Source organism: Falco rusticolus, chromosome 7 (assembly GCF_015220075.1).
Source record: "Falco rusticolus isolate bFalRus1 chromosome 7, bFalRus1.pri, whole genome shotgun sequence".
In the NCBI taxonomy this organism is placed as follows: domain Eukaryota; kingdom Metazoa; phylum Chordata; class Aves; order Falconiformes; family Falconidae; genus Falco; species Falco rusticolus.
The window spans coordinates 5554977-5567509 of NC_051193.1; the positions used below are offsets into that span (position 1 = coordinate 5554977).

The 12533-nt window shown below is 41.1% G+C and overlaps 1 protein-coding gene across 2 annotated transcripts in view; it reads right to left on the reverse strand.

Annotated features, from left to right (window-relative positions):
• Positions 1-8409, reverse strand: part of MAP2K1 (mitogen-activated protein kinase kinase 1) — a 40104-nt gene extending 31695 nt beyond the window's left edge. Inside the window, exon 1 of one of the 2 annotated variants that reach the window (XR_005105399.1) lies at positions 8078-8409. Coding sequence is in view for 1 of the 2 variants with exons in the window: in XM_037395226.1 (XP_037251123.1) it covers positions 8078-8157 (80 nt within the window). In the remaining variant the exon portion in view is untranslated. The remainder of the gene's footprint in view (positions 1-8077) is intronic. The other variant, XM_037395226.1, reaches the window with a different exon arrangement.
• Positions 8410-12533: the final 4124 nt, after the last annotated feature.

Here is a 12533-nt window from a genome sequence, read left to right on the forward strand (position 1 = left end):
GTTTCCAAAAAAAAAAATCAGCAAGCTAGCAACCAATGCTGCCAACTAACATTGCTTCCTCAAAGACACATTTTTGTGCTTTGGCAGTGGAATCTGTACACTTTACGAATCCCAGTCAATCCCCAGGGCTATTATGGGAGAACAAACGCAGCTGTAAAAAGGGTAACATAGGCAAGAAGGGGTGGGGGAAGCCTTTTTTACTGGAAGATTTAGAACTTAATAATTTAAAGGAAACATCTAGGTTTACCATACATAAAAGAAAATTCCTTCCTCAGTTCATGTCACAATGCTTCTCTTGTATACACTGAAATAGTCAATATCCACTGAAATAACCTGTCTCATGTAAATTCCCAATAATTTCCCTTTTTTTTTTTTTAAGATAGTGCTAAAGCAAAGACTCTTTGCTCAGATTAACAACAGTAGCACTGTTGTTATGCCAAATAAATAATTCAGCTACATACTTGGTTTACCTAGCCCCTTTCAACCTTTTTTTTTTTTTTAAGTCTTTGGTGACCAGGTAATACTGCAAGGTCTCAGAGGTAATCTATTCCTCTTGAGAAAGATCTGAGACTATTCAATTAAAAAAATGTGCTACTCATTGTTGTAATTACTGAATTTCAACATATCTTAGTAGTATCTCTCAGGTTCCAAGTATACTGTCACTTCATCCTGCAAAAGCCTGGACTCCTGCCAGAGGAGGTGGCTCTGCCTTACTTGTACCCCTAGCCATTCATTCCTAAGCAACCAATTTGGGTAACAGACTCATTTAAAAGTTAACTAAAAAGTACTGCAAATTCTCAGCCAGATTACTCCCCTGCTTAAGTTCACTGTGCAGCTACATCAATGCTGCTGTGAGCAGAAGAGGGCAGCCCTCCAAAAGCTAACCTGGGCTTCTTTGGTGGGCAAGTCCTCAAATCCCTATGCACATCTGACTCACTGTCTGTAAAAGTTAATACAAGAAAAGCATCGCGAAGCCACAGGCACAGCAAAGAGAGGAAGGGACTTCTTCAGAAGGTGCAGGATTCCGCACCTGCTTAACTGTGAAATCACATCTTCGTAATTATCCGCAGAATGGATGTCGTAAAGGTCAGAAAAGGAAAAGTGGCTGGATTCTATTTAAAGCCTGCTTCCCTTACCTTTCATTTCATTGGAATACAGCAACATATGTTTTTAGACACAGTTTTTATTTAACTGTCCTAAATGGTTTAGGCTTTTCGGAAAAAAAGACACCATAATAACTAAAGTATACCTCCATTCCTATCATTATATTTAAACATACATGTAAGTACGTAACATTTGTTATGTACTCAAAGATTTGTTATTTACTGTCACCTCAGCATTAAGTATCTTAAAATCTTTCCTACATCCATAATTGTAAACTAAAAGCTGCTTATCAGGTAAGAAAACAGCACAGGTCGATTTGCCACTTGCATTGATTTCTATACTAGTCACATATACTTCATTATTGACTTCCTATATTATTTCTGGATGAGGGTGCTGAAAATTTATAAGGTGATACAGGCTCTTACTTGTCACTATTGTAACAGATCATATGTTCTACCAGCTTCTTAAGTATTATTAAAACCCTATTTATAATTCAATAAAGGACTATGCCAAGTTCATGCACATTTAAAGAGAATGCTATGAGCATGTTTTAATCTAAATTTGGAAGATTTAGTGAATAACAAAAAGCTCACAGTTTCCTTGGAATTACCTAGCATTTACGATTGCCTGACTAAAATGCATTCTCTCATTCCACATGTATTTGTACACTTGGTTAATCCTTCATTAGCAGGGGGATGAAAACAAGTTTCTGATATTTTTTTTTTCTTAAAAATATTTACAAGGTCGCAGTAATTCCACATGCATATTCAATGCAACCGCAGTCCTGCCAGATCTGTCAATAAAATTCCAGGATCTAATCTTCCTGAACACTACACACAGGTCCAAAGCTCCCCTGAAGCCAAAAGAATTCCATAGAACAGCTGCCCCTCCTCAGAGACTTTGTGGTTTTAGAAGGAAAGAAAAAAAACTCTCCCCAGAACAAAGGCAGAAGCGACCCAGCAAGCATTAAAATTAAGAACTCTGAAAATCTTCCTTCCATTTAATCTAAACTCACACCCAAGAAAACTCACAAAAAAAATTACTTCACGGAGGACAAATCCTCTTGGAACAAGGTCTATGGGGAAACAGTCCACTGGTTCTGCTGCTCCCTCATGCTACTCCACAATGCCAACTTAAAAGACAGAAAACCCCAAAACCACACTACAGATGATGGGAGTTAATCCCCCTTTCTACTCCTAAAAAGCCCAAAGTGAAGTTCCCTTGAGAAAGATATTGGAAAACATGAAAATTACAAGATGCATAGTAAGCAAGCAACTATTTATTTTGCAAGTTGTAATATAAATTGAAGTTCAAACCAGTTTTGCATAATGCCCAAGTTCTTCTTTGACTATCAAATACAGGCAGCTGTACTCAGAGGTCATGCCAGCTGTTCAGGGGCTTCTTTAAATGCAATGTAAAGAGAGCAAACTGAAAGAAACATCAAGAAAAAGCTAGCAAATTAACACCACAGTTCTTAACCTGTGATTGGAACTTGCCAGTCATCTATTTCTACAGAATTACTCTTTGGTTTGAACAGTTCTAAGGCACAGATGTACTATAAATTCGAAGTTTTTACAGAAGAAAACCCAGAACTGCCCATCATGAGCATAAGGACCACCAATAACAGCATCATGCCTCATGACCTGTTTCCACTCACAGTTGTTGGACTTTCAGGCCTTTGAAAAAAATAGTTCCTAAGGTGGAAAAGACCCATAGACAGTACCTTCTTAAGTTCCTCTCATAAATCTCGTTCTTTAGAGAATACTAAAGGAAGATGCAAACGCCACTATCTACTTTTTTTGTTTACATTTTTACCTAACTAAACACAAACCAGAAGCCTTTTTTCATACCATCCTCACTCCTCCTTGCCAAGAATATAATCTTACTCTGCTCATTCTACCTCACAGTATACCTCGCTGCGTCACATTTAAGATTTGCTTGGCCCCATCTTCCTAGAGCAGAGATGGTAGCTGAAGCTTGATCTGGGAAGACACTGGTTGTTGCTAAAACACATACACGGTTTGTATACTTTATAATTCTTTAAACAGAGCAAGGGGGAAAGGACATTTCAATCCCAACCACCTTCTCAATGTCAATGCTTGTACAACAAGAAAAAGTCAGTGGCACTCAATTTGAAAAAAATTATTTCATTTTTATATTTAATCAAAGTCCCAGGCACTTCTGGAAGATTCAAGTTATAATACCAGAGACAGGGAAGTTGTCTTTATTTAATGAGTCAAGGTAAAAGGTAAGGCTTTAGAGCAGTTAGTTTGTAAACATATTCAAGTGTAACTGATGTACAGGAAAAGGAACCAGAAAGAGTCTCTTCTGTAATTATGAGTTTTAAGCAGTGACAAACATTAATAGGCATTAACTGCAGCAGTAAACTCTTCCAATGTAGACAAATGAACTAAAAAAAATAACTATAATGCTCATTTGGTGGCTTGTTGGGATTGTTGTGCTCTATGACAAAATATGTTGTATTGACTATTACACTTTTTCAAATAAGTTACAACAGGCTGTGAATATAGTCTACATTACAGGCCAAGATATTCTATCTCATTAAATATAATTTAGGATCTCAAGGCACAGGCTCAATCAATTTTTTTTTCCCCTATATGTGCACTTCTGGACATGGGCATTTTAACTAGTAAGTTTTAATACACTTTCCTAAGATCAGTGCAACACTTCAAAGCTCATTATGCACTCTAACTTTTAGACATTAGGTTTTGATCAATAAAAAAGTACCGATTTTTTTAAAAAATTATAATATAAGACTAACTACGGAAGTCTTGGGTTTTGTGCCATCTCAGTTAAAAGCAGTTTAAGTAAATTAATCACGTTTAGATATTTGGTTTGAATTAAAATTTATATTTAATGAGAGACAAATAGATGCTTGATAATTTTTTTGTTTAAGACAACAAAACAGTTAAAAATCAGTAAGAGTTTGACAGGCTCATAATGGATTACTAATAGCATCAGCTGTTCCAGCGTTCAGTGATGAGCCATTATAAGACTAGTGCATCAAAGAAAGCAAGAGACCGAAGCTGGAGAACAATAAGGTACCTTAATTCTGTTCTGCTATGCAAGAGAATCGTTAGGTGGCTGTTTAATATTATGTTTTCACCCAGGAAATAAAATCAAAAATCCACACATAAACACTATGCACCTCAATATAAAATGCTATTTGAGACAAGACAGTGGAACATCTGTTTCAGCACAGGCTGTACATAGGATGATACACGTCCTTATCCAGCATTTAGTGGAATACCTACAGCAAGCTAAAAATCCACTTGTACCTTATCTTCACTGGCATTTTATATTAAATTACCTTTCTCAAGATAAATATGATCCCTCGCTTACTTTTTTTGTAAAGACACAATTAAAGAATGACATGAAGCAACTTTCTTTTCACATGAAGAAAAAAGGTTCTGTAATACAGGAAGTGGCATTATCTTGAAACCTACCCCTTGGTCCTTTGTAGAGCTTCTGCTTCATATTCTGGGTCTAGTTTGGATTTAGGGAAGACAGAAATTGGGTAACAGCAGTCAGATATTCAAAGGGACGGGGAGTGAGAGGTTTGAAAGGAACAGAAAGTGGAAATTTTGTTCTTGTTTCTTTTGGCTATTAAAACAAACTATCTGAGCACGTTCAGTCAAATGAGAAGTATTCCTTTTCTTAATTTTCTTTCAGGTTTGTTTGGTGTTCTTCCCCCTGCCCCGATTTTCTCTGCAAAATCTTTGCACAGGTGTAACTGTGCAGCTCCAAAAGTAGCAGAATAAAATTAAGCCTGCAGCTGGCCAACGTCATCTTGGTTTCATTCTGACAATCTGAAGCAACACAGAGCTCAAGAACAGCAGCACAGGTTCGACTCCATGCAACTGCTTTTCAGCGGGAAGCATCAAAAACAGAAATGAAGCTCACAGCACAGGAAAATCTTTCATTAAGTTGTCTCTATTGTCCAGCAGGGTAGCTAGGGATTTGGATGGCCCTAGAGAGAACCACAACATCCTGTACAAATAATTAACCGCTACAAATAACAAAACCTGCTGTCAGAGAAAAGCATTGTGAAATTTTCATTAAGATATTTGGTATACATATATTTAAATTGCAAGTACTCTAACTCTCCTTTATACAAGCTTGCTAGGGAAAAAAAAAGAAAAAAAGGGGGGGGGAAAGCATCAAGCAGGTGAAAACCAGGCCTCTTATGCATACTTCTTAAAGCCCTACACCTCATGCTATAAGCTTTCTCCTACTCTAGTCAATGAGTTCCTATCACCAAGGATGAAGATGGAGGGCAAGACATGAATAGAAAGCACAACATCCTGACTCACCCAGCCCCTTCTTCTTTCATTTCCTCCCTTTCCCCTTCCTTTCTGCCAGGAAGTCAAAGTATCATATGTTCTCATTCCTAAAAGTATTAAGCTTCAGTATTTTAAAACTAGCAAGAGATTCTGGGGATCAAATACCCATCACAATATGTTCTAGAACTTTCCACCATGACAGCTAGGAAGTTTCTGAATGCCAGTGTACAACTACTGATGGCCAATATATATCCATTGGGTTTTGGGCCTAAATAGCTTACTTCCTTCTGGATGTTTAGGTCCTTCATGCATTTACAGATGGTAATCATATCACCTAGCTAAGTAAAATAACGATTCAGAGTTTTTTTTCATTCTTTCTCTTGAGAGGTTCTCTCCTCTGAAAAAGAACAGGGAAGCATCCAAGATCATTTGCAAAGTGACAGGTTTGTATACAGTGGAAGCAAATGAGTAACTGGAGACTCACCTAGCCAAAATTCCATTATACCAGGAACAGAGCTTTAGAAAAGTGTTAATATGGTAGCCCACAGATGCATAGCATACTTGAAACACTTGACAATGTATACAGGCTGACAAACACCTCTACTGTTGATCCCAAGCAGTAACCAAAGGAGGAAAAAAAAAAAGCACAAAGCAGGAGAGGGGGGAAAAAAAAAGAAACAATCTTACAGATGAAGAAAAGAAAAAAGTTTTCAATTTAATTCCAAAAACATTTCCAAACTCTGATGCAACTATTCTTTGCTATTTGAAATCTTTCACAATGATGATTTAATGTTAGCAGGATGAGGGGATATTTCCATGATTAATTAATTCTGGCTTTTTATAGGACAACAGATTGCTGGATTTACTTTCACTAAGCTACTTCTTTTAGAAATACTTGACACATCTCTAAACCTGGCAAAAGCTGAGTATAAGGTCTTATATATGACAAAGAGCAGAAGTCTAGGAGACACACATGCCAAACAAATCAACATAAAGAGAAAACTGAGCAAGATAATTCAAAGTAAACAAGATTCAACATTCCTATGAATTTCCAAAGGTTTCCAACAAGTAAATGAGTATCACACATATAAAGGTGATTTAAACTTAACATTTCTTGAGTGAAGAAACACAATATTTAATATATTGCATGTTTGGTGATTAACTTCAGGTGCTAAAATCAGCAAGTGATAGGTATGTCTGATTTATTTGAGAACACAAAACTAATACGCAGTAGGGATCCCTGAAGACTAAATCAACATATCCCCAACTACCTTGCAGAAAATAAACTAGAAAGTGCTATACAGGCAAATATAAAAATAGTATTTTCCCCCCATCAATCCAGAACAAAAACTGCATAATATTCAGATCATAATGCTTAGATACAATCAGTAACTCCTGCCAAAGAATAGTTTTTAAACAGCTCATCTCTCAGTTAATCATCAAAAGAGTTTGCTAGAAATGTCACAGCTGTTAGATGCTGAATTTTTTTTTTTTTTTTTTTTTTTAAGGTGTTTGGGTGGTTAAATGAGATCGGAGCCTGTCTGAAAATGTGGCAACAATGACACATGCACAGCACTTTAAAGCCCAAGCCTTGTATGTCTCACTGCAGCTCTGTCTCGCACACCCTCTGTCAGGGTGGTACACCAGCTTATGAGAGCTCAGTTTACATACCCAAGAGAAGACCGAACTAACCATACAGGGGCAAGAATCTGTTCTTCCAAGACACATCCTTCTTTTGTTTCAAGGCTCAGTTAAGAGCTAGCCCATCACCTTAATCTAAAAATTAAGCGGCAAACACAAACCTGTTAACCTCAAAGAAAAACCTCTTATGACACCTCACCACTTTAAGGTGCTGGCACTGCACCTGCACAGCTGGAGCCACCACGCTCACCCAGGACCACAAGCAGCCTGTAACAACCCAACACTCAGTCTTCCCCCCCACAGAAGTGCACCCATGATTAGCTCAGACCTACCTTCCACACGTAGGAAAGCTCAGAAGCAGTTTCTCCAAACATTCACTCATGTACCTAGCACAAGGTGCTAATTACTGAAAAACAGATTTACTGAAACTAGCATTAGTTTGGTTTAAAGCCAAGGACAAGGAGAAAAAAAAAACGAAATACCACAGGACGCCTTTTTTACAAATCGGTGATTTACCATATGAATTCTCCCACAGATGCACTTATGAAAGACGCTATCGGAGATGTGTAATTTGGCACTTACTAGGTAATTATATAATCTAGGAATTCAGTGGATACCAGCACGGACTACGAGAACAGAGTTACCCAAGTTTTCCCCTATTTTTTCCCCCGGCTTAATTACCTCGCGCGTCTGACAGAAGCTCACCATCCGCTTCCCCGGCTGCAGAAACTCATAGCAGCTACCGCGGCGGGGGCACGCACCCCCGGGAACCCACTATCTGATTTTTCTGGAAACCAGGCCGGGCCGGTTTACAGCGAGGGGCGAAGGGGAAGCCGGCGCGGCGGGGCCGGGGCCGCTCCGCGGGTGGGACCGGCGCTCTCCCAGCGGGGCCCACCCCCGCCCCGGCCGGCGGGAGGGCTGCGGCAGGGGCGGCCGCGCCCCGCACCTCAGGGACGCAGGACGGCGGCGGCCGCAAGGCGCGGGCAGCCCCGCCGGAGCCCCGGCCACCCCCGACCGGCTGCACTCACTCTGCGGAGCTGGTCCCGTTGACGGCGGAGCCATCCGGAGCGGGGTTCAGCTGGATCGGCCCGGGCTTCTTCTTCGGCATTCTGGCCCCCAGACGGCGCAGAGGCTAGCGGACGGAGGCGCCCCGGCCCCGCTCCAGCCAGGTTCGGGGGACTTCCTGCGGCGGAGCAAAGTTGGGGGCTCCGCTTGCCGCCGCTCCCCCCGCGGGCTGCGTGGGGCGGCCTCCTCAGCAGGCGGGCACCCCTGCCGCCGCCAGACCCCGGCCGCGCCGCGCCGCGCCGCCCCCCCCCCCGCCCCAGTGCCGGCCTCCCCCGGCAGAGCACCGCTCAGCTCCCTCCCGGGCAGCTCCCGGGCTCAAAATGTGCCCTTCTTCGGGCCTGCGCCTGCGCGCACCCCCCGGGCCGCCCGGCGCGCAGGCGCGGTGCGCAGGCGCAGGCGCGCTGCGGGCAGAGAAGCCGCCCCGAGCCGTGCCCTCACGGCGCTGCCCGCAGCTGCGGGTGCCGGGGCGCGGGCAGCGCGGGGGGCCCTCCCGCCGCCTCGCACGGCCAGCGGCGTGGTGACAAAGTTTGCGCGTTGTTTGTCTTGTGCTTTGGAGAAGTCTCACAGCGGTTAATTAAAACAGCCGCTCCCAACCAGCAGTATCGTTTTGCCCGCAGAGCCCCCCTCCCCCGTTGGTAGAACGGGGGTTATGGAGCGGTGCATTTATCTCCCTGTATGCCATCGCTGAAGTACCCCGATGTGGAAACTACTGCATTGGTAATTAAAACATAAGCCTCGTCTGGGGTAATAACGGCTGCTAAATTTTTCCCAAAGTAAATGCCTGAATTAAAAATGGAAACTGAGGACTACAGTTACAAAACTGTGAATTATAAATAGTAAAACGAGTATGAAAATTAAATACCCGAGCTGCGTTTGTTAAAGCGCTGCTGTAGCCTCACGGAACGGCCGGATCTGGTCATGTACGTTTCACACATTCGCACCATGGTGGTGTGTACATCACTGTGATGTTCTCACTTGCATCGCTCTGATTTTGGGGCTATCTAGGATTTTGTAATAACATTATTTTAGTGAACCTAAAAATATAATTTTATTTTCCAGGCACTATCATGTTTTAGCATACAAAAGCAAGAATATATGCCTGAGAAAGTATGATTTATAAAATAATTTTTAAAAATCTATGTTGTATATGAGGATTGTACTTTATGAACCTGCTGCTTCTTTTACAGTTTTAAGGTTAGATGTAAAAGTCCTGAACATGCAAGTCCTGAACTATTAGAGTCAAGGCTGTGCCCCCATACCATGGAAAGAAAAGTGCCTCTTTTATACGGGTAATTCTGGGGAGGAAAACACTAACATAAATAGGAGGTTAAAGTTTCAATGAACAAAAAGCCACCTTACTGCTGAAAAAAGCTTCCACGCTGGGATTTAAACCGAACGCTGCATTGCTTTAACAGCTTGCTTCCACACGTCTGTCCCGGGCTGCAGGTCAGGGGAGGTGATCCCTCCACTTCTGCTCCGCTCTGGTGAGACCCCACCTGCAGCACTGCGTGCAGATCTGGGGCCCCCAACATAAGAAGGACACAGACCCATTGGAGTTACTCCAGAGGAGGCCACAGAGATGATCTGAGGGCTGGGACACCTCTGCTGTGAAAACAGGCTGAGAGATGGGGTTGTCCAGCCTGGAGGAGAGAAGGCTCCAGGGAGACCTTCCTGCGGCCTTTCAGTACTTCACAGGGCTTAGAAGAAAGATCTGGACAATTTTTTTAGTAGGTCATGTAGTGACTGGACAAGGGGTGATGCCTTTAAACTAAAAGAGGGTGGATTTATATTAGATATTAGGAAGAAATTCACTATGACAGTGGCAAGACACTGGCACAGGTCACCCAGAGAAGCTGTTCTTTTTCCAAGAGGGAGAATTTAAATGTAAAGATTCCTGTTATTTAGTTGTACATCTTGGCATCTACCAATGGCCCAATTTGGATCAGCAAAGCCAGTCTGGACATTACACATGTGCAGAGTAACTATGACATTTATATGCTAATTATATGATAAAATTAATGAGATAAAGGCAATTACATGTATTTGACTTTCATTAATAGAATGACATTACAGTCATGCCTCTGCTGCTGAGATCTGTGAAGAAGTTTGGTAAAGGCTGGGCTTCTCTGGAAGATTAATTTCTCATTGTCTGAATCTGGTGGAAGTTAAGATGAAAACTCCTGTAAGGAAAGGCTGGGCTTCTCTGGAAGATTAATTTCTCATTGTCTGAATCTGGTGGAAGTAAGATGAAAACTCCTGTAAGGCCTGTACCCTGAGAAGTTAAGCATTAAGAAGGGCTTGCAGATTCCTTCTGCTTTCTGACACAGCTGAGAAGTTCTTTCCGTTGCTACTCTTAAGTTTTTGTACTGTACAGCGCTCTGTCAACTAATGTGACACATCTAGAAGGAAAGACACTACACTTACTTGTAAATTTGCTTAAGGGGTAAATTAAATCTCTCACAGAAACACGTCAGCCAAGAACTGAAGTAGTACAGAATAACTTGGTGCTAAGGTGGTGGTTAATGGTTTGATACTGGGTAGAAGAGTGAAATACCCGTTTCTTTGGCAGTTCCAGCACTAACCACTATAACTAGTATTGTATTTCTCTGCTTTATTTCCTTTGCCTGAGAGCAGAAAAAGATCAATGCCCAGAAACACCTTTCTTCCTTGCTAGGCAGCTGCTCCAGCGGTAGCTTCAGGACTGTGTCTCGAGGCTAGGAGTGGGAACGGCTCACGAGCTCCCGCAGCATTCAGTGCCTGTAACAAACACTACGCGTGGTTTCAGTGCAAAGGCAGTGACCTCCATCTTGCGAAGCAGTTCTCGGTCACACGCTCTTTATCACTCATTCCATAAACCACATATTTTGCTGAGGTTCCCTAACTTTTGAAGCAATGTGGTCTTTTTTCATATACAATGCAGACATATGAATACAGCACTTAGATCAATAACTTCCTTACAGCTGTGGACAGGTTTTATACTCCAGTAAGTTGATTCGTCCACAAATAAAAATATAAGAAATCGGGACTTATATAGTTATTTGAGAATTTCTAATTATATGTTATTTTCCTTTCTTTTTTGCCACAGTACTAAGGTGCTACAATAAAACTGAATGACTATCACGGTAACTCATGAAATATCAAGTCCTTCTATGTTAATATCAGACTTTTTCTGAAGAAGACATTGAGTTGGAGCTGAGGGGGTTTTATCTTTTACACAACTGTGTGCGGGGAAACACAAGGACTCCTGTGTCTGAAACACTAGACTCCTTTGCAGAGAACACGTGAATATCAGACAGGTATCAAATGCACAATTACTATATATGCTCCATATAATTGCAGTTGCTCTATGCCGTAATTGCCCACATGAGTTATGCAACTACAGTTATTCTGCTGTGTTGCGAAGTATGGCCTCTTTTTCTCTGAAAAGATTATTGCAAGGAAGTTTTCATTTAAATATTTGGACTAAACAAAGAAGTATTGTAGTCGTAAATTGTGAATTTTCATATAGAGTTTGAATTATTTTTCTCCTTGTAACATTGCTTGGTTTTCTCCATCAGAAAAAAAAAAAAAAAAAAAAGCAGATTACATAAACAGATGAATGACTGGACATATCTACCGAAAACAGAGGTTTTGGTATGCAAAATTTTTGAAACACAGCAATGAAGAAGTGTGGATCACGTTGATTCACTCAGCTGACAGTAAAAACGCAAAGTAAATTCCGTAACAAAAGTTATATTGTAAGTATTTTGCATAAAGAAACACTCTGAATTCCACGTTTTAAATTTTTGTGCTTTGCAAAAAGTAAAAGTGTTTTTAATCAAAGTAGTCATTAATGCTTTTATAGAAATAGAAAATACAAATTAATTTCCCTATATTATGCAAAAATGCTGTATTGTTCCTAAAGTAGATTTATAAAGTAGAAAATATTGAATTATTATTTTCACAGCTTTGCAGTTCAAGGACACACTCCCTCCATCCAATTCCAGTTATTAAGAGATAGCTCCCCCCCCCGGAGCACTTCATATCTGCACTGCAAACACCATACTGTGGAATCTTTGGAAAATTACGGAATTCACTCATCTCTTTTAAAGTCACTTTGACCTACAGCACAAAAACAAAGATATTTTGAGTTGACTGAATATAGAAATAAAGTCATGTGCACATGGATTGATGCCACTGCAGGAATCATTTCTGTCTAACTGCTGCTGCCACCACCAAGTTGCTCAGGCGCTATCGTACACCCAGAACCTTTGAGGGACCCAAGAGCAGGGTGGCTTCAGGGCTTTGCTAAAAGCCTAGCAGGACACCTTCTTGGTTTTGTTGTGGTTGATTTTTTTCAAATGGTTGTCACACTGATCTATATAGACATACCGAATGACCAGTTTTCATTTATGTGATTATATAGCACATTTAAAGTGT